General features: G+C 37.2%; 1 protein-coding gene across 2 annotated transcripts in view; it reads left to right on the forward strand.

Moving 5' to 3' along the window:
• The window catches only part of LOC126184622 (uncharacterized), a 234,213-nt gene that overhangs the window by 93,038 nt on the left and 117,318 nt on the right, over positions 1-23,857 (forward strand). For both annotated transcript variants that reach the window (XM_049927083.1, XM_049927084.1), the window contains exons 5-7: positions 3,442-3,622; positions 13,737-13,840; positions 18,908-19,024. In XM_049927083.1, the coding sequence (XP_049783040.1) occupies positions 3,442-3,622; positions 13,737-13,840; positions 18,908-19,024 (402 nt within the window). The remainder of the gene's footprint in view (positions 1-3,441; positions 3,623-13,736; positions 13,841-18,907; positions 19,025-23,857) is intronic.

Below are 23,857 nucleotides of genomic sequence, written 5' to 3' on the forward strand. Positions count from 1 at the left end.
ATGATCAGCGTTGTTATAATTATTAGTGAAATCCATAGGTTCTGACTACAAGTGTGGAAATAAACGACTAACAGGAATAACAGGTAAGAAAGATTACATAATATCTTCTCGGTGTATCCAAGAAGATGAAATTTTGACAGCAAATTTTTGGCCAGGTCACTAGACTAGTAAATACCAGTTGTACAGTATCCGGCTAGCTGCTGCTTAAGTTCTATTTTGGAAGTAGCACAGAAAACACGTTGTACGAACATGTAACAATGCAACCAGAGAATTATCGCGGTATAACTAAACTGGTGATTCTGGCAGAGTTACTGAATTTAATCGGCGAATAAGTTTTGAGAATGGCAGAAACAGTTACAAAATTAGTGATGACAAGATTGTTTGTTAGAACAATCTTGTTAGGAGGGCGAAGAAACGGCGACATCACAGAAATTATGGAAGAATATGACGATTCAGAATTTATATAAATATTTTGTACTACTTTTTGATCTCATGCATGAGAAACTGGAGCGTATGAATGAAATGTAAAACTATTTCCTAACATACAGCTTTTCGCGTGTAGTAGGCCAAATAGTCATTTGATATTGGTACTTCGAGAATTATAATCTGTTGTGTTCTAAAAATGACCATTTGTGCCAAAACAGTCTCGTTTATTTGGTGTGTGTTACAATTGCTGCAATATTAGAAAGGCATATTTTGTTTTATCTAGCAGACAGGGACAAAACAGATGTAATCAGCTTGCGAAACCATACCAGTCTTGGGTACATTTCTATTAACAGTTTCTTCGGTATTAGACAACTACATTTCAATTTTTCAAGTAGCAAAACGTTTGATGAATTTTGATGAGGTAATAGATACTTTCACAGAAAGGAAAGCACACCATGTAAAACTATAGCAAGATCAGAGAGAAAAACAAGCTAGTAGCTAAGCATTGAAGAAAATGTGTGCTGTCTTGTTTGTCTCTTGTCTTTACTGGTTTTATGTATCCTATATTTAATTTTATGTCACACAAACGAGCAAGTTATTAGCTAATAGGCGATAAACAGTCCAAATTTTCTGAAGAGTACTTCTTCTCCCATTTACAAATAATCTCATCCAGTATTAATTGTGAGGTTTTTTCTTTTTCTTTTTAAAAAGAAAGAGGGGCAGGATGTGAGACTGGCTCACTTGGAGCAGGAGAAGTACCACAGGACATTTTAATTTCCCCCGTCCTGAATATAGTTCGATAGCACCCATTAAAAAACATATACGTTTCAATTCCACAGAGTGAAATACAGTGATGTGGGATAGAAGAAAACTATGTGAAGAGGCGTGGCAGTGCACGTTGGCACACTTAAGACCAAAAACATGTCTTACATTGCCTTGAACACATTTGTTTTATGTGTCAGTCTCTTCAGAAAGATGTGCGCTACGAAATGAACATATTTTTGAAAATTCGATATTTTTAAAAAATTTTGACGCCCTACGTCAAACGCTTGAGGGGGGGGGGGGGGGGGGGCGCCGCTATCTTGTATTGCCGTGATTCGGAAATATTGTAGATCTGGGGCTGATGCACAGAGCAACCTGAGTTATAGTGGGGAGATGGGGAGTCTCTGCTTGACCAGTGTTTATATTTGGTGATTTCACTGTTTCCTCTCCGTTTACTGCTCTCACGTCAAATAAAAACAAAACAGATTTCCGTGGCTGAGACCTATCAATTGAATTAAAATACATTCACATAATTACGGAAGGCTGAAATATATTATTAGTTTCAGATTTCATTTTATTTCCACCTTTCTGAAAGTTAAGTATTAATCGCCTTGCAGAACAATGAAGTTATTTTTGTCAGTTTGCTAAACAAATTTGGTTTTTATTAATCATTTCTGCTGAGGCAGCCAATGTATTTGAAATGAAGTGTTTAATTCCACACTATTGGCTAGTTTCAACTATTCCCTACATTTCAAGTGCACGTTTTCATCTTCCAGCATGTATGGCATTATGCCATAATGAAGAACCAAACATGAGATAATACCGTACTGGTACTTCAAGAAAATTTACTTCTCAAAAACTGCACTGAAAAGCTTAATATCAGGTCGAGGCCTACTTCATTGGGACTCTGGACATACGAATGTGCACTTAAAGTATGCACTCTAAATGTGATCATTGTAGTATGGTTCACAACATTCTCCGGGAGCATCCTTTCTTTTATGACATAATGTAAGATCTTTTAATGTTTTACACGTACAAACATACGGGCTTCCAGCATTGTCATAGCTGCCCAAGGGGGGTGATGCCAATTATCTGGCGCTCTCAGGCAGCTGCTGAAACGAGCCTATTTCTAACAGGTAATGGGAAAATATTGCGCACGGTGGTCTGAAAAGCGTTAATTTCAATGTAAATTTCCTTATACACAAGTTGAACTATGTGCGAGAATGTACAATGAATTTCTTAAATCACAGAGCGTTTGGCTCTCATTTAGAAATAAACTCTTTGATGACGAGGAATTTTACTGGCACATTTTTGTGATATATCTTAAAGTGTAACATGCGCAAATAAGATCAACATTAGATGGGAAAACTTTGCTTTTCTTGTAGCAACAGTATGTATATTAATTTAAACCATTAACTTTTCCTGTGTGTGTTCGTGGTACTTAATAGTGACGTTGCTATTGGCTGACTACATCACGTATCCTATGCTCTGAATATCAGCTGTCATCGGCTGGCAAGATCACATGACATGAGCTATGACTGGCTTACAAAATCACATCGCAATCTCGATTTCAATGGTTCGGAAAGTAACTTGCGGTGTTTGGTGGAATTTGAATTTATACTTTCGTAATACGAAAATAAGCAGTGTACATGTTGCAACCATTCAAAGGATTGATAAGTTTTACAGTTCCGAGGGCAAATATGAACTCTCTCTCTCTCTCTCTCTCTCTCTCTCTCTCTCTCTCTCTCTCTCTCTTGTCAGAACAAATCTTGCTATTCTGTTGGATATTGATTTAGTATCTTTAAAATTGTTTCTAAATTTCTTGTTTATGGTAAACCCTACTCTTGAATTTTGTGCCTCTGGTCTTCTGTGATATCAGCATTTAGTCAATTTCTGGTTCTGAAAATGTTATCTGAATTCAGTTTCTTTTGATTTTTGAGGAAGCAGACCGGTATGCTAGAATAAATAGATAGTATTGGTACTATTTTTTTCTTTTTTAAATGGATATAAATTTCAGTGCTCAAGTTGATTGTACGTTTAAAAAACTGTTAGTGCTGTTATGTACATATGAAAGCTAAGTTGGTGTGTAAGGCAGCATTTGAACTCATAGAATGCTACACTGTGAATTGTAGTAGGTCATATGTATGTGCTGATTATTATTCAGCATGTACACATATTTGTTTTTCAAAAGAAAATTCACTGAATTAAGAGGAGAATTTCACATTCAGATTAGAAATGTTTTTTCAATTTCAGGTCATTTTGTAGTACTCACAGGCGAACACAAGTGGTTGACAGAGCAACACTGATTGATGCTGCCAAAGTTCCTCAAATTTGTACAATTTGCTATGAAACTGTAATTCCAAAGCCTTCGCCAGATACCTTGTGGGCACCATGTTGCAAGAAGAATGCGTGGTTTCACAAGACATGTGTTCAGGCAAGTTTTCTTAACTTTAAAATTTATATTTATTACAGTTACCTTCTTTTTGCCAACATTGCAGTATAGTGAGACTTAGATCTTTTGACTAATCTAATTTCCTAATTTTGGCGGTGGAACATGGAACCTTTCATAATCAGAACACCACAGGACAAGGCACAAAGTTGCAAGTAATAAAAATGTGATACTGCAGTGCGTAAAAGTATTCAATTGTGTGATAAAAGTTGCCTTCTGTGGAGCCATGATACTGTCATAAAGGCTGTGGAGAACTCTTAGTATTATATGTCTGTAGAAGTAACCAGATAATGACTGAAGATTTAATTACAAAAGTTTAGAGCATGTGCATTTGACTATGTCAAAGGGTTTTAAGAATCAATCATGTAAAGATTTTCAGAGTAAGCAACCATGTTTTTCATGCAGTCAGTCGAAAACTGCCACAAAATTTTGCATTAAATTGTAGAACTCCCTGAAACATTAATAAAAACTGAACTATCAAGTACAGGGACAGTTTTCTTTTTCTCGGAGGTGTGTGTATGGCTACAGTAATGTGCAACATACTTTTTAAAATACGTATATACAGATATAAAATGTCTGAGTGAGGATTTTTAGAGGGAAAAAATCAAAACTTGGATAACTTAGACTACAATTTGTAGTCAAACACATTTTCTTCTTCTTCTTCTTCTTCTTCACTTCAAAGTGTAGGCTGTTACGTATTCAGTCTTCACAGTTTTTCCTTCAAACTTGTCGTTTTTCTTCTCACGTCTCTTTCCTCTTTGCACATGGCACCAAACTCTATTTGGAAGTGGACATCCTCCCAACATGCTGTGCCTATTTGGGTATTTATTCTTGAATTATGGGATCTCTGTTACTTATACTTTTAATTCTTGTCTTATATTTTTATTGTTGAAAGCTCGATCAGAGAGCAGGAGTGGGCAGCCAGCACTGGCTCAGCACAATCTGGTCTCCATGTTGCATGCTGTGCCATTGTTTCAGTTGACAGGAGGTGTGCAACTGCACTAGACCAGCATTGTTCATGCTATCAGCTGGTGTGGTGTTATTTTCTGCAGTGACTGTGGTGGGCAAGTGAGGGAAATGTCAGATAAAATCGATAGATTGATTGATATGGTACATGCAGTCATATTTTCGTACAATTCACACTATACCAAATAGGAAAAAAATGTCAAAAAAGGTGGCAACTTGGGGGGGGGGGGGGGGGGGGGATAGAATGAAGTGTGAATCAGACAGGTATTAATTTATTCCATGCATTTATAAATAAATGCATGCTTGTGTAATATATCCCTGTGGAACACCATGTCCATTGCAGTGGACAGCTGTCATTGGTTCCTTCTGTAGTATTTGGAATTTATTTCTAGATATTTGTGTGTGAAGGTTCATCAAGAATGGCAAATAATTTTACAGCTATTCTCAACTGGTATAGATATATAGTAATCAAGTTTGTATACATCTAAACATATTTTTATAGTTTTTGTAGTGCGTTATAAATCTGTCACTCTACTGAACATTGTGCGTTACATTGTCCGTTACGGGTCTTACTTTACTTTGATCACCCTGTGACACGTTTCTGATCAAAGCAACTTATAATGTGATGACCTATGCATTATTGAGTATTGGAACCTTGCATATTTCTATTAAGATCTGCATGTTTTACTTTGGTTTTGTCACTTTCAGGATGTAACTGAAGATTTTACACCTGACTCAGATTGCAAACTAGCTGATGAAAGTGGCGAGAATATGAATGAGAACATTTGGCTCTGTCACTCAGACCTGTAATTTTAGAAACGAGTTCTAGCTCTGAGTGCAGTGATTCAGATTTGAAGGATACTGTGGAGGTAAACATCAAGGTATCATAAAAGCCCTGCATCATTGACAGGTGCAAAAAACAAGAAATAAGAAATCCGTTTGGAGGAGGATGGACAGTAATTTGAGTGGCCCAGTTCCAGACTTCACTGGTGTCGGGAAAGTATTCAGTCAGTAGGAAACACACCTATTTATTTCTTTTTAGTGGTGATTTCATTTATTGTGCTAAAAATGCATAGTCTCTGATGGGAGGATTCCTTCTCACTAGCTCCCCTCCTTCTTGAGAAGGTTGTTGGTGTGTACCATCTACCATGTGTGGACACACAACACACGTGTAGTCTTACATTTCATTCAACTCGCTGAAACGTGCAAACTTTTGAATGTATGTAAATGAAACTGGCATGAAGATGTTGTGGAAGAGTTGCACTATGTTTTAATTTTCCTTTTATGTGCAGCAACAGGTTATTAAGTCAATTGTGGACAGTTCACTAAAATGCATTTTCTGACAATATTATTAAATTTTTGACATACGGGAAACTTATTTTGTAATTGAAGTTAGGGGAACACAGTAAGCGAACGATATCTTAAGGACTCATCACATTTTCATCTACTCCAAACCAGAACACTGTCAGAGTTTCCTAACATGAGATAATTTTGCTTAAATGTGATACGCAATGGTCTGCTCGCATGTCAAGTACTGTTTCATTACCAGAAACAGATCGCTAGGTTCATAATAAATTGGCTATTTATTTTTCGATCTGTGTACTTATTTCTAATGTTACAACAATATTATGAAAAGGATAGTTGCTACTCACCATATAGGGGAGATGCTGAGTCACAGATAGGCACAACAAAAAGACTGTCACAAAATGAGCTTTTCGCCAGCAAGGCCTTTGTTGAAAATAGACAATGCACGCGCACACGCACGCGCGCGCGCGTCCACACACACACACACACACACACACACACACACACACACTCTGGCAGATGAAGTTAGACAATTATGAAATATAAGACTTATGCTGTGAGAAAACGTGATGAGCATCTGAAAATGTCAGTGACACAGTTTTTTGCTGTATACCTAACTGTTGTTGCACACCAGTCTGAAAATTTGCATCAGTTAAACAGCACAAAAATGTTTTCATTTTTGCTGCTTTGAAAGGCCGCCCCCCCCCCCCCCCTCCCCCTTCCCCCCCCTCCCTCCGCCTTTCGAGTTCTTGCATTACTTTGGGAAGGAACTTCGCCAGCCAAATAAATATTTTTCTGGTTAAATCTGTATAAACTTCTACAGTTTCTCTCTTCAGTATTTCTTTGGACTTTGTATATCTTTTTTGCCTCCCAAACAACATAAATTCTGATATTTCTACCACAAAAGCTTGGTAAAACTTAACATGAACAGAACTTACTGAGCTTGAAATATTCTACAGAGTTCCCTTCAAAAAATGGAGAAAGTTCTCCACTTATGAGAAACTTCTCGTTTTATTCACATGAAATCGGACAATATTCTTCGCATTGAGCAACTTCCACCACCATGTTACTCAAGCTGAGAACATTCTCAGGTCAAGTATGTTCTATGATTCATTTTTTTTTTATGTAACCTGAGTATGTTCTCCAAAATCCGAGACTAAAGTACTTTCTCCATTTTATTCATTTGACCCATTGCCTACAAAGTGCAGCTTCAAAAGTCAAAAGTAAATTATTGCACTTGACATGGCAGCACTTGTATTTGATGGGAGTTTGACTAAGATTAGCCAACGCTAACAGATAGGCCCATTTGCACATATCTGGGATGATGAGTTGTGATAGTTTTTGAGCAGCACTTCTGTGTTTTTGGGAAAAAGTGGGACAAAATATTTAAAGCGTGGCCTACGAAATATGTTATCAATTGTTTCTTTCAAAATTTACAATGCACATTAGATATCCCACTGGGATCTCTACAGCAATATCAGCAGAGCTTGGAAAAAACAATGAGTTGCGAAATGACGTGTAATTCATGATACTGCCGCTAGGAGACTTGTAAGCAGCAATGGCTGACAGTGGAAGACTGACGACACAGCAATGATCGGCAATTGTGTTACTTTTTCGTGAAACGAAAAGCCTTGTTGTGACTCAGAGGCGTTTTCGATAACAGTTTAACACACGGTGGGTCCCTTGCAAGAAGACCATCTACAAGTTGTACGATAAATTTGTACAGGAAGGAACAGTATTGGAAGCGAAGCGACCTCGGCCTAAGCCTGTTTGTTCACTGGAGAATATTGAAGCGGCACGAGTTGCTGTACAGAGAAGTCCCGGGAAATCGTGTAGAAAGGCAGCAGTGCAGCTGGCAATATCCAGACGCTCCGTTCAATGCATTCTTAAAAGTGACCTCCTTATGTACCCATACAAGATGACCTGTGCACAGAAGCTCACTGAAGAACACAAGTAGCAGAGACTACTGTTTGCTCAGTGGGCGGAGGATAGGGAAGAAACTCTCAGCAACGTTTGGTTTTCAGATGAAGCGCATTTTCATTTAGACAGTGTGGTTAACAAACAAAATGTACGCTTTTGGGCCACTGAAAACCCACAAGTGCTTCATGAACGACAACATTATGCTCCGAGAATTACAGCATGGCAGCAATTTCCAGTCACGGTCTGATTGGACCCTTTTTCTTTGAATAAACTGTGAACAGCGAGCGTTATTTGAGCATGCTTCACAATAGCTTCATTCCACAGCTTCTTGCTACTGCCTTGCCCTTCAACACGCAGTATTTCATGCAAGATGGAGCAAGGCCACATACTGAAAACACTGTGTTGGAGTTTTTACACAAGCATTTCGACATGCGGATCATTTCACTCAGGTTTCCAGGTTGCTTCAATGACGGACAAAATTGTCCCCCCAATAGTCCAGACCTCAATCCATGTGACTTTTTTTCTTTGGAGGTACCTAAAAGAAAAAATTTTCCCGAATCGTCCAGGTGATTTAATGGAGCTCAGGTGACTTATTCTTCAAGCTTGCAGTGAAATTACGGAAGACATGTGCCGAAGGGTAATCACTAACTTCAGTGTTCGTTTGAAGGAAGTTAGGAAACGAAATGGTAGACATATTGAGCATGTGCTGAGTTAGAACAAATCTCCATGGATGGCTCTTCAGTGTAGTATATGTTCCTTTAAGATTGTATTGACAATAAAGTTATATTCAAAAACAAAATGGTAACACATTTCGTGCGCCACCCTGTCGTTGGAGGATTTGGGGCAGATGCATTCCAATCTAAGGTAAATGTGAAAAGGCAAGTTATTCACCTATCCATGGATGGCCCTAATGCTAATAAGGCAGAGAATTGAAAAGCAAGCTCAAAGTCTAAGCTTATCCAGTGAATCCTGTGTTTTAGGACTTTGGAACATTTGGCTTACATCTAGTGTGCGGTGCTTTTAAGACAGTTTGTCCCACTGCTGGTCAGAAACTTGTTCAGCTTCTGAGAGATTTATATAATATATTTAAAAATGAACTGATTCCACCAATAATATTACAGGCACTTCTGTTTTCCTGTAGCAGCTTTGCACCTTTTGTTAGGTGGAAAATAAAATGTTTGCATTCCAGGCTCAGCAACTATTAATGACTGATGAAAAATATGTGAAGGAAATAGAAATGGCGAAAAAGGAGCTGGAGAGTTAAAACTGAAACCTAAGGTCACTACTGGAATTCCTAAGAGTCATAGCTATCAAGTAAGGTGTGAATCATTGAGGGACAAGATGCTGAGAGCTCTTCATGCCTTTTTTGAAACTGTGGCTGCTCAGGTTGAGGAGTTTCTAATTAAATTTCAGTCAGATGCCTCTTTAGCTCTATACTTCCCCACAGTCTGTGGTCAGAGAATGAAAAAACTTGTCAAATCATAAGTTTTAGAGAAAGAGACTCTTCAAAATTGATCTGTGAAGGTGGCATATCAGAGAAAGATAACTTGACATTCCAGAAAGAGTCTCTTACATTTATGAAGAATATAGCATCCAACACTCTGAATAAATCACTCCTAGTGTAGTCTTTTTACAAAGGCATCACATGTTAGGATCTAGAAGTGGACTTTAATGCTGTACTTGTGAAGAGATGGTTAGGCATAGCATTCACACATCTCAGTAGCTTAAATCGCTTTTGTGTTCATTGGACTGATGTCCTAGCTCATAAGTTCCAATATCTTATAGAGATCAGGCCAGCAAAGGAAATTCACAAAGAACTTGAGGAGGGTTTGGGATTGCATTGATCTGTTCTGGATGATGGTCATTTGGGATAAGAGTGGGCATGAAAATTTGAAGAGTTTTATCAAGTGTGCTTGCATTCTCTTCCATGGCAGTGCTAGCCTTAAAAGAGGTTTCTCTTATATCTCCTCCATTCTGTTTGAAAATTTGACTGAAGCCTTTCATAGCTCTTCGTACTGTTCATGATGCACTCAAGATCACTGAGGGTGTTGGATCTATACCTATCATGAAAGGTCGCAGAGACAAGGGTAGCATAAAAGTCATCAAAAGAAAATCGGAGGAAGAGGAAAGAGTTTAGAGAAAAACTAAGAGAGCTACAAAGTAAGGAAACAAAGGTCAACGAAAGTGCCGAGAAAAGATGTTTCTCAGATTGAAGTACTAGTTCTACCACTAAAAAACATATGCCTGTGACTTCACTTAATGTTCATATATGTGTCTTTACCAAAGTAGACTGTTGCTATTTGTTCCATAATTGTTTTGTTCAGATTGTATTTGAATTTTAATCTTTAGATCTGTTTGTAAAAAGTGTAATTTTTTACTGAAATAAAAATGCTCTTTGTTTTTATGTCAGTGTTGTGTGCTCCCATCAGTTGATTGTTCCGAAGGGAAATGTTTTATTAATTATGTTTTACTTTCTTTGCAACCTGGTCTCATTGTAGTTTTCCTGTAATTTTTTGTTCATTTTACTTGTGATTTGGTATGTATTTCTTGGTTAAAATAAACCATGTTTTGTTCAGAGATTTTTTAAATTATTGTAAGTCAAGAGTGCAGTGTCCATTATGTTCCTTTATGTCAACAAAATTTCTAGATTTTGTCATAAAATCGATCAAAGTTGATTAGATCTTGAGAAGATGCAAAAATTGACCTGGAAAACTTTGATAATTACTGGACACACTGATATTTGTTTAATAAACTACTTCTTGTTACTCTTTTGTGATCTTTTGTTTCCAAAAACAGATTTATCTTCATTGTAACTTCATTGACAGTAAATATTTGTTTTGACCAAAAATAATTAACTTAATTTGAAAGCAGTGTTGTTTAATTTGGTTGAAAAACTGAACATAGTGGTTTGTTCTCAAGGGACCTTAAAGGAATTGTGTAAATTGTGGGAAAACAATCTTCCACGGCTAACAATGTTGTCATCAACATGTCCTATAATGAAGTAGGAGACTTGTGGTCACCATTATCATTATCCAGATCTAATAGGCCAAACCCACCATCTTCATCTGTTTGGAAGAATCCGACTTTCCAGAAACAGTTGGAGATGGTGGACTCCATAAACTTTGTTATTTAATGCAAAGCAACTTTGATTGATGCCTTAAAGGTGGCAGAGTCCTTTCCAACAAGGTGGCAGAGTCCTTTCCAATCTCCATCATAATTTATGCCTTATGCTCAGTGGCTTTTCTATAATTATTTTCTGAAACTGTGGAAAATACCCAAATATAAAAAGATTGCAACTTGCTTGTGCAGTTTGATGGTGAGAAGTCTAACTACACGTTTCGTAAACCTACATTTTTAGGATGTGCAGGGCAACAGTTTACAAATAAAACAATTTTCCTGTTATAGGCATGTTTGCATAAAGACTGTGCAACAGTTGTTCAAAAAGTTCTGAAAAATTGATGTTTTGTGATTAGCATTTTAGTTAGTGGGAAATTGTTTCACATTTTTAAAACTAGGTTTTCAATTTATTAATAGGGAAAGATTTCATACTAGAATAGCAGAAAAAGGTGATACTCCCAGAACAGTGGAAAGGGGTTATTTAATCCTTATGATATTTTCTTTAAAAATCCACAACATGGTTACAGTAAGACATATTTTTTCCAATCAGTTGTATGTCATGTACATATTTCAGTCAAAACTTTATCCTGAAAGTTTTAGATTACTGTTTTGGATACAAAATGTTGGATGTCTACTCTGAAATGTGCCCTGTTTCTGAAGTTTCTAACATTTCTTCATTCATCTCACTTGTTTATTTCCAGACTTTGAAATCACGTTTTGAGCAGAATGTTGTTACTGTTTGTATACTTTTTATTTCTCACAGATGTCATTGGTCTTGTTTCTTTTGCTCATCCCAATTTGACATGTCTTTTCCTTTTGTAATTTGTGAAATACTACAACTGCTTCTGTTTCTGACTGGGTTGTTTGCTATTGTCCTGCTCATTATGGTTTCTTGTTCATGTGTTCATTTACCAACTCAAGAGTAAACACCTTCTTTGCCTGATTATTTTTGGCTTTTTGATTGTAGATAATCCACACATTTATTATTGCCATGTCTGCAGTATTGTAAAAGACATACAGTGCCCATCTCCAGCTAGCAAACTTAGCTGAATATTTATGAATCGTTTGATCAGCAACATCCACAGCATACTTTTTTCTGTTGTAGGAAGTAACAGTTTCTGGTTTCTTCTTTCCTTCTTTGGTCCCATCTACTTCAGGAAATAAAGTGCTGAGATGTACATTCTTATTCTTATTTCCTTTGTACACAGTCAGGGTACACTCAGACTTATCAGACTTTTCAAGATGATGGTGGAATGCAAGTCAGACTTGTTCTTCTTTAATCAATTGAAAATTTCTTGGTAAATCTTGTTCGTTGTTCCCACCGACGAGGATCCAAAACTTGTGTCCATATTTGTCAGGTTTTTTCAGCATAAACTGGGTAAACATGCACGTTGCTTTGCTTGGAAATAACAACTCACCAGTTGTAATATTTCTACCAGGGCAATAACAGTGGAGACAGTTTTGCACGAATTCATTCTGTATTTCAGAAATAAGAAGGAACTTTTCAGGGGGGGTGTGTTGAGCTAGAGATGACTTCTCATCAACGTGGAGAAATCTGAGAAGTTCATGGAATCAGTCTCTTCTGATTTCATCCATAATAAAAGTAGGCCCCTAAGAATGCAGCCAGAGATCAACCAGAGAAGCACCTTCACCCCAAAAGGTACATCCAGAGTATATGATACACACACACACACACACACACACACACACACACACACACGCGTGCGCGCGTAATTCAATGCAGCTGTTATTCCAGGCAATGATGTATTTGTGACATTCCATTCCATCTCTAACTGCCATGTTTCTTGACTGTTGTACCAGTCAACACTTAAGACTATTGTGGGAAGAACAGAGATAGGGAGGCATCTCCTAACTCCTCCTCTGTCTCACTGTCTTCATTGTCACTTCTGTCTGGCAGAAGGGCACCATCTAAATCTGGTAAGTCCCCTTCTGACTCAATATCCGAGTTAATCAGAATACGCAGAATGTCTCCAGCATGAGAGGGCTGTTTCTCAATGGTACTCATCCTAATACCTTTATCACTCTTCTTTGCAGTGGTGCAAGAAATAAAATTGGGCGTTACTCCTGGATCTTCCATTGTAAAGGAATATTTGAAAGTGGAGTTGAGCTTTTGCTTTGCTGCCATCTATTTCAGCCCCTGTGTCCATAAAATGAGTGCCTGGACACAGCCCACTGACAGCCCTAACATATCACTATAACTTTTTTGAGTTTTTTGAGGGTCCTTTTCAAATAAGACTCTGAAGTAGTAGTTATTGTATGCTAAGCACATTATCCTTTTGACAGCAAAACTCATTCCATTTAGCAAATCTCCAACTACAGTCTTATGCTGTGTTTTACATGTAAACTTGTATCTCAAGTAAAGCTGCAGTAAAAATAGCCCAAGCTGATATTGGAGGGCTATCAGGAAGGAAGAAATGTCAATTGGTTTACAAATGAAGAATATTGATGATGATGATGATGATGATGATAATGGTAATAATAGAAAGAAAGGAAAAACACATGTTACCTGTTTATTCTAATGTTTTGTTGATAAACCACAAAACATGTCTAGGTGCAGTTCTAGAGATGAAAGACGTTCGGAAAAATTTAAGTTTTCTATATCCAGCTGCCTTTCAAATACATGCAGTCTGTCCATGAATTCATTATTCCTAGCACACATTAATGATCAACTGTCATATTTAAGTTATTTTGTTAATTAACAATAAAGTTTCAATTGTCACAAATATTTGTGCAGATAATCATGTTTCTATGTTTTTCCTTTTTTTTCCAGATGCTTGCATTGAATGCTGGATACTTTTTTAAGTGCCCATTGTGCAATAATAAAAGGATGTTTCATTCCAGTATGAAGAAAAATGGAATATTCATACCTGAACAGTAAGTTTTATTTTAAAATCTCATTTAATGATGATGTTATCTTTTCTCATCTTTATTTATTTTTATTTTCAATGACTAGCTTGCAGAGTGGAACAAATTTTTATTGTTTCATTTAAAATGTTACAGTTTCCATCAATTTATACACTCAGGATGTTATTCAGACATTTGAAAAGGTAAATTTTGAATTATTGATCATGGCTCAACATTTAATGCTAATGCTGTATGGGAAACACTGTGTATTGTTGTTGTTCTCCTATACATTCTGTGTGGGAACTGGTTTGTCCAGAATATCTCTTTACCTTCACAGAAAATTCTATGACTTCAGTGGTACTCCATGAAATGGCATTTCTTCATCAAAAGTGAATCAAGAGAGACATTTGTCATATGTTGTAACATTGGGTATTACTTTGTGGATAACTTCGAAATTCTGAATTCAGGGAACCAGTTCCATAAACACGTGTAAAGAAAAGGGGAAGGAAAAAGGAATGAAAAGTAGACAAGCCATGAAAAGATCAGCAAGAAATGTGTTACAGACTTAATGTACTTCATAAAATTGAAGTGTTTGACCACAAGGATCAATGGTCATCTAAAGAAGAAACAACCCATATGATTCAGTGATATCCATATTTGGTGCTTGTGGATCTTGTGTCACAATATATTTATTTATTGAAACGAGAAACTATTCAATCAGCTTTGTACTCTTATTACCCCTGTAAGTGGTCCAACACTAAACTTTAATGTTTTATGAGGGAAGGCATCAAAAAAGTTAGAAGTTTCTAACTTCAAGTTGTGTGTTGCTGATACATAGTAATTGTGCAACATATCCCCAGTATGCCACAAAAAATTGACTGTTTTATTCAGTACATTGCAGACACTCCTGTGCAGCCCAAAATCAAATGCAGTGTATGCTGAATGTGCGACACAGTGGGAGATATTAATGGGGCTCTAGAGCTGCTGGGTATTTCCACAAGTTCTTTATCCTTTGAACAGCAAATGCAGCTCTTAAGTCAGTGTACATTAAATTCCCATATCTGTTAATGAAATGAAATTGTCAAGACCATTTCCTCGTATAAATGCATCCTGTTACTCCTTACTAGCAAAATAACAAGAATGACAAACACAGGAGTGTGAATTGGTGATTTGTAAAGCTGAACCTGATCATTAAAAAATAAACAAAATAGGAGTGTGCTTGAGGACAACTGATTATTTAATTATGTTCAAAGATAATAGCATGCAACAGAATAAAATGGAAAATTGACGTCTTACAGGTGATACATGGTACTGTTATAATTTGGCAGGAAGAAATAATTTTTGATAATTAAATTATAACAGGACATAGCAGGCACCATACCTATGCATTATTTTAAGCATTTGGGAAAGTATGTACTTGATGATAAAGGACATAGTGATTAGAATTACAGAATTGTATTCAGTCCCATCATAGAAATATCTTGAACTGTTTATATGTGAAGTACAATGCAAAAACAGGAACACACACATTCAACGTTAAAGGCTTGCAAGAAACTTGACTGTACATTGATTCAAAATTACAGAACATATGTTCACAGTTTCACATGTACAGCATACTTCATTTAGTTTTGACAGGTAGAAAGGTTAGATGTGCGTTAATGTGCTCAGTGATTTTCGATTATTACAAAAAATGGAGCAAAGAATATGCATCAAATTTTGTGTGAAAAATGGATCAAGTGCTCTAAAACACTTGAAATGTTGACAGTGGTATACAATGAGTCTGCTCAAAGTAAAAAAAAAATTGTTTACAAGTGGTACAAGCTCTTCCAACATGGTCGAGAAGATGCCAATGATGAAACCTCGCTCTGGTTGCCCGAGCACATCAAAAACAGATAATAATTTCGAAGCTGTGAGGAAAATTGTTTTGGGAAATTGTTACCTTACCGTAAGAGAAGTTGCTGAGGATGTTGTCATATCGGTCGGCTCGTGTCGTGCAATATTGCAATTTTGATCAGAAGAACTGTGGCATGAGCATCGCTCAGGAACTCTTGAATGACATCAGTGATGATCCTGATTTGCTCGAAAGGGTCATAACTGGTGACAAAACATGGGTTTACAGTTATGACGTTGAAACCAAAGCCCAATCGTCCCAGTGAAAGCGTCCCGGAGAGCCAGACCAAAAAAGCACGCCAAGTTTGATCAAATGTCAAAGTTTTGCTCACTGTTTTTTTTTTTTTTTTTTTTTTCAATTACCGTGATGTAGTGCATCATGAATTTTTGCCTCAAGGTCGTACTGTCAATAAGGAGTATTATCTTGATGTTATACGCCATTTGCGAGAAGCAATACGCAAAAAGTTCGGAATTGTGGAAAAAGCAATTCATGGCTTTTGCATCATGGCAATGCACCTGCTCATTCATCGTTGCTTGTGAGAAATTTTTGGCCAAAAACAACACGACAATCATGCCTCAGCCACCATATTCATCAGCTGTGACCCCCTGTGACTTTTTCCTGTTCCCAAAACTGAAGAGACGTATGAAAAGATGGAGATTTTGAACCATTGAGGAAATAAAAGCTACATCACTGGAAGTACTCAAGGCTGTACCAAAAAGTGCTTATGAGAAGTGCTTCGAGGATTGGAAGAACATGTTGGCAGAAGTTTATTTTATCTGAGTGGGATTACTTTGAAGGAGACAATGTGAATATTAATGAATAAATAAATAGTTTTTTCATAAAAATATAAAGTCACCTTACTTTTTGAATGCACTTTGTATTTTATTAGAAACAAACTGTGGAACATCATCGTTGGTAAGTATTGTCATTTATCATTTTAATATTTTTGTCTGATGGTTCCACTTCATGACTCATGCATCAAGTATTATCAGTTTCAATTCAGAAGGATCATTGTGATAAAAGCTGGTCATAACAACAGAACACAAAACAGGTACCATAAATGATTTGTTGGGCTTTGTAAGCCACATGAGAGTTAACACAGTCGACAACCTGTTATTCACAAAGTTTTGAAAGAATGCTTAAGTCCAAACATGGTGCTTCGGCTTCAGAAGAGGCACAGAATTGTGCATCAGTATGCAGTGACATGGAGAATAAAAAGAGCACAGATTGAACACTCTTGTGAAAAATTCTTCAAGGAACCTAAATATTTCCAAGGAATAAATAGGTTTTGCTATCCACCTCGAATAATGAATAGCCTCTGCTGCATGGAGAGACATTCCACGAGAATATGCTTTGACAAGATATTGCAGTTCAGTCGAAAACTTCAGTATAATTCTCCGTAGGCTGCTGTTCTCTTAGTGACTTCATCCACAATTGAAGATTCTATACTCATTTGTTCCAAATGTTTGATGACCTATCCATGCTGACTTTCAGAACATCGAAGTAATACTGAAGTAAATATGTTGTCTTTTTCTATACAGACTGAAGACAAAAGCATTGCACATATGATGACTTCTACTTTCCCTCAGAGTTGAAAGATGATTTGGGTTGACTGTGGTGGTTATGAAAAGGAATAGCTAGGCTGCTCACTCTGCCCCCTCTTTACTTGTCATAGGGTCACTGACCTGTCATGTCAGGTGACCAATTTGATCTGGGAAATGAGAATGCTTTCAGGTCAGGAAAATGAAGTAATGAGTCAGCCTATATTAACTTAGAATGAATACATTACTCAGAAGTAAATTTTGTGAAATAGATGATTTTTCTTTTTCATTGTGATTTTCCATCTTTGAAGGCCCAGGGGCGGACTTTCCTCTTATCCTCCTGAGCCCAAATTTTACACAGCTTTCATGCTGGGGGTATATCTCAAGAAAACTTGTTAAATATTTTAAAATGTGCTATATAAGAACTATCCTACTTAATTTGTGTACTCTTGTCACTAATATTACTTACAAGGAATTATTGAGAATAATGTACAGAGTTATGTTTGCTTCAATCCGTTCACAAAACTGATCTAAAGTTCTGTAGTAAATGTGCAGAACTGTGTGGATGAATAGAATGAGTTTAGTTCCACATGATCATTGCTTGCAACTTCAATATTGATTTACACAGATAGATTTTCTAAAAAGTGCTAATACTGGAGTAGAAAATATGATACATATTTTTGAATCAAATTGACATCAGCGATCCCCCCCCCCCCCCCCCCCCCCACACTCTCTCTCTCTCTCTCTCTCTCTCTCTCTCTCTCTCTCTCTCTCTGTGTGTGTGTGTGTGTGTGTGTGTGTGTGTGTGTGTTTGTGTGTGTGTGTGTGTGTGTGTGTCAGTTGGAAGGAACCATGTATCTTCAGTGAAACAATTTTATAAGATAGAAAAACAATGTTATAACCTTCTCTTTGCTAGCCTTCATTCTGGCCTCAGTATGATTTATACATCCAGATACTTCAGATAAAACAAAAACCTCTTAGGGACATTTTCAGTTCAGTAGGTAAGGTTTCGCTTCTGAATTCATTAATTGTCTCATGCATTACATGAAATAAAAAAGAAGTGAGAATTACTACTGTGTATGAACCATTTTGTTTTGCTGAGTAGTCCCTCTGGTAGAGTAATTGGGTGAAGTTTAAATTAGTCACTTGGTGAAACACTGAGGCTACGTAAAGTGTACATGATACTAGTGTTATTAATAATTTTCAAATCTCAGTGTCAGTGTTTGTACCTACTACTGACACCTATTACACTTGAAATTGAATGTATTTATTTCGTGTGTGTGTGTGTGTGTGTGTGTGTGTGTGTGTGTATGAGAGAGAGAGAGAGAGAGAGAGAGAGAGAGAGACTGAATTACTTATATGTTAAGGCACAATTCCAGTGTTTACAGCATTGTTGATGTACCTTGTTGCTGTAATAATGTAATTCACTTTGATGTGATGCAAAGTGTGAATTTAATTGTGGATATTTGGGATTTTTGATAGGCAGATACATTGGTGGTAATAGATGTTGCCTGTAATTAATAGAAAATGTATGTTAGTATTACAGCCACTGACTCTCCGAAATGTAATACATAATATTTTAATTATTTTCTATGAAATTCTACATGTTCTCCAGTACATATTTTTATGTTTTGATTTGCTGATTTGGAGGGGTAAAATTTACAGAGATGCTTCCTGGGAGAGGGTCCCACATGCTTTTGATGATATGTACACAACTTACCAGCACTGCGATGCGGTGGAATGCCATTGTAAGAAAGGACGCTCCTACTGTGAACGACGAACGCAAGTATTGTTACAGTAACACCTAACGTAATTGTAGCAATTATTAATTTAAACAGATGTACCCCATCAGTCCAAAAAGATTCAAGACTGGATTAATAAAAAATAGAGAAAAGTCCAGATGGTGGTTTTAATGCTTCAGGTGTTTTACATAGTCTTTCTCAACTTGCGGGCAACAAACAGAATGTCTGTGCAACTGCATGAAACTGTCAGAAAAGTCCTTCTTTGGAATGTTGTTCAACTCCCACATCACTTTGGCTTAAATGTTGGTGATGTCGTCAAAGCATTGCATCTACATGCGAATTTCTGCATTTTGTCATTTTGTGGTAGGTTCATATTGATAACACAAAGTCTCATCACCTGTGAAGGTTTTTTCCCCAGAAAGAATTGTCCATGTTTTACATTTCAATCAATTTGCGGCAAGTATCCACATTCCACTTTTCTGTGGGAGTAAAGGTGTGTGTGGGGGGGGGGAACTTTACACACACTTTTCTCCTCTTCGAAACATTCTGGAGAATGCCTTGAACACTTGATTTGTAGATAATAGCTTCATTTCTGTTAGTGACATGACAACATTGACACACTACAGCCAAATGTCCAGTACTTAATACTGCTTGCTTGTAAAATGCCCATCTGTTGTTTATAGTTGTTAGTTCAAGCAGCTGCCGGCCAGGGTGGCCGAGTGGTTCTAGGCGCTACAGTCTGGAACCGCGCGATCGCTACGGTTACAGGTTCGAACCCTGCCTCGGGCGTGGATGTGTGTGATGTCCTTAGCTTAGTTAGGCTTAAGTAGTTCTAAGTTTTAGTGGACTGATGACCTCAGAAGTTAAGTCCCATAGTGCTCAGAGCCATTTTTTTTTTCAAGCAGTCATTGTTGTTACTACACTGTCGTCGCTTGTATGACAGGAATAATATCGGTCTCGGAACTTTTTGGACAAACAGTGTGGATATTCTACATAGATAGAACTGCTGTTGTGTATGCAATTATTTCTACAAGGTTGTTTATAGTAATAGCTGTCAAGACATTGAATGTTTATATATGAAGTTTCTCATAATCTTTTTCTTTGTACATATAAAATGATTTCTGTTTGTTCTTTTTGTTTTTCTTTGACCACCTGGTTAGTCTCTTACATTACAGCAGGGCTTCACTACTATAAGGCATACAGTAATCTTATTCTCACAGGCAGTATTTATAACTCTCTCTCTCTCTCTCTCTCTCTCTCTCTCTCTCTCCACACACACACACACACACACACACACACACACACACACACACACACACAAAGTAACAATTTTTTTCATTTTCTATGTGAAACATAAAGAAACTAAACATAATGTGTTGTATTATAAAACTTAAATCAGTTACCCGTTGTTTATGCACAAATGGTATACAGTCCCCTAACTAGATGCACTCATCAAAGAATGTTTTTGACTTCATATGATCCCCTCTGACAGATTCTCACACCTTGAATAATAATCATGAAAATTAAAAATATGGCAGAAAGACATTTTAATGCTGAGGACTTGTAAACATAAATTGCTGTGTCAGCATCAAGTGTGTTATCTTCAACAAAACACATTGCATACACATGTTGACATGGGATTCTCATAAAAGCAAAGATTAATTGCCATTGGGTGACCAAATAACCAGTAAAGTGAACCATTTTAAATTATTTACAACTGCCATTGGATCAAAAGCTTTTATAGAAGCACCTCATTCAGGATTGTGTGCAGAAACTGAGTACCTCACTTTAAAAAATCATTTCATGCAGTTAATTTTATTGTAGATATAAGTACGTAATATAATAACAATCATAACAAGTTTTACCTGTACATTGGCCACCCTCAGATCCTACAGTAAGAAAAGATAAAAAAGGTCTACATTAAAATTTTGATATTCTGCGCTGCTGGAATCAAAATGCAGTGCCCTCATTGACTGTATTTGTTGGCACCTGGGTATAATAAGTGCTTACTGAGGGGTTGTAGTGTTAGTACCGTATATACTCGAATCTAAGTCGCACTTTTTTTCCGGTTTTTATAATCCAAAAAGCCGCCTGCGGCTTAGAATCGAATGCAAAGCAAGTGGAAGTTCTGAAAAATGTTGGTAGGTGCTGCCACAACTAACTTCTGCCGTCGAATATATGTAGCGCTACACGGGCATGCTTTGTAGGCACAAAGGTAAATACCGGCGCCATAACCTCCGCGTCATTTAAAAAAAAAAGAAAGAGGTGGAAGATGAGCATTTTTTTCTCCGCCCCGAGTTTCGACCACTGCATTTTCGTACATTATCCAACGAAGTAAATACAAATTCCGTATTGTTCATCTTCGAATGTAGCAGAATTTCAATGTACTACGAAAATCCGACGTGCAAGACTGTTTTGGATGTTTGTCAATATGGCCAACTCTACTTTCTGAATTGTTTCCTACCTGTGAGAAGAGATGGTTGCTAATAGGAACCTGATGAAATGTGAATCACATGCAGTATTCTCTTCACCATAAGAATAATACAAATATAAACATTTTGCCATGTATTCTTTCGTGTTTGCTGCTATCTCATTTAAATCTTGCGTGCCCAGTAAACTACGAAACTACAGTGAGACAACAGCAAACGCGGAAGAATATACGTATCGTGTCATGTTTATATTCGTATTATTCTTATGCCTAATAGTGATACAGTCAGAAATGAAGCAAAGCAACTGACTAGATTTTTAATTCTAAGATGACTCTAATTTCTGTGCAGAATTTGATGTACTAAAGAAGCGGCCGCAAAGATTTTCAAACGGAGAAACATTTTCGCCTAACTCTCGTTCAGAACATGTTCTATCATACACAGTCTATTATTTGGTTCTTGTTGATCATTATCAAAGAAAGCAGCAGTGTAAGTAACAACAAATAGCAGTCTCTTGCCATTGTTTCACTAATGAGACAATTACTCTCTTTTTTTTTTTAAACTGTAAGCGGCGGTAGTGCGCACAAAAGCAAGCCATGCCGCGAGCGGCGACAGGCCGTAAACATGCACTATCAGAAGGTGACAAACAATGCGTGACACAGTACAGTAATGCATTTTCAGCTTAGAGTGACGGAAACACCTATAACAAAGAGAACAGCACTTATCAGATCAAAGCAAAATAAGCAATCGATTCAAACCAGACGAAGCACGTGAAAAAGGAAGGGTACCCATATAAATACGGACGGAGCGCCTGACGCATAGCAATGGCTACCTGGTAAAGCTTAACTGCTAAGCTTCACGACTCGAACCAAATTACTGTAGCTGTATCGTCATTCATTCGACCTAAATTGTGTCTCATATTACAATGGACCAACTTTGTTTCGATTTGGAGGTGCGGCCTAAAACTTTACTCTCCCCTTGAATTTCGAGTCTCAAATTTCCGGTGCAGCTTAGATTAGGGAATTTTTTTTTCCTTTATTTCGAGTCTCATTTTTCAGGTGCGGCTTAGATTCGAGTGCGGCTTAGATTCGAGTAAATACGGTAATTCATTTATCATGCTCATTGGTGCTCAAGAGGCCTCCTTTGCACTGTCTGTTTTGAATCTGCAGGCAGTAACTGTGCTGAGTTTAGAGGTGAAGAGTGTTTGCATCATCGTCTTAGGGTACAACTGTACCCCACCAAGTACGCTCTCAGATTGAACAGCTTCAGCTATTTGAACAGGGTCACCGTGTGGCCCTAAAGGAAGCTGGATGGACATATCGAAGGATTACCATTTTGAAACTGTTTTGTTTTCCATTCTGCCTTTGAATCCTTCCATCTGTAACACTTGTGTTCTATATTTCATTTTTTCTTCTCTTACATTGTTTCTTTGCAAATATTTCTTGGCCTCTTGAATCCAGCTGTTAGCTGACTTAACAGCTATTCTGAATAAATGACCAAAGAATATCAGTTTTCACTTGTTTATTGTTTCTATTCTATTTTCTTCAGTGTGGTCCATGGGTATGGAACCACCTTTCTAAAACAAAAAGAGGTGGATAAACAGAAATTTAAAGTCAAGTAATATGAGATGGGCAAAAAGCTGCGAAGCTGTGTTATTGATGTGGTGGTCATGTTGAAAGCCCCTATTTCTGATACAAATTGTAGTTTTCAAAAGGAAAGGTGGTGACATGTCAGGCAGATAGAGACTTATGCAAGAGTTTTATTCATTGTTGAGTTATGTTGCATTTTGCACAGAACAAGGCAAATGCTGGTAATAACACGCAAAGACTACAGGATATGCTTTGACGTGTTGCCCTGCACATTGTAAGGTAGTTATTATCTGCTCCAACCATTCCTCATAGGCTTTCACCAACATGTGTACCTGAATGCAATCAAATGCATCAACAATCTGCTCCTTATGGTGAGCAAAGTTTCTGATCTGCACCGAATACACACTTGCCTTCACAGTCCCAAGAGATAGACATATAATGGAATTAAATTCTGGGAATGTGGTGGCCACAGCATTGGGCTCTAAGACCTATTCAGCTCTGGAGGAACCTGATGCAGCACCACAACCCTGGAAAGGCTCATCACATGTCAGAATGTGCACAAGTATGTTCACGACAGGGCATTAACAAAGAAAGGAACACCAGATAATTAAAAATCGATGCCTTTCATTGCATATTCCAGACCCATTTTTATCGAATGACTCACTTGTGAACTTACCACATAATCAGTTTTATTTCAGAGTTAACCAAACATTCAATGCAGATTTATCCCTGATTAAAAAATTCAGAGAGAAAGGGGACCAACAGATTTATTCCTGACGTACTGAGGAACAATATGGTGGAATCTAAATTTGGATACAGTCATTTTGAGAGGATTTATTTATTTACTCAAGATGAGGG

The sequence above is a fragment of the Schistocerca cancellata genome, chromosome 4 (assembly GCF_023864275.1).
Source record: "Schistocerca cancellata isolate TAMUIC-IGC-003103 chromosome 4, iqSchCanc2.1, whole genome shotgun sequence".
NCBI classification, from domain to species: Eukaryota; Metazoa; Arthropoda; class Insecta; order Orthoptera; family Acrididae; genus Schistocerca; species Schistocerca cancellata.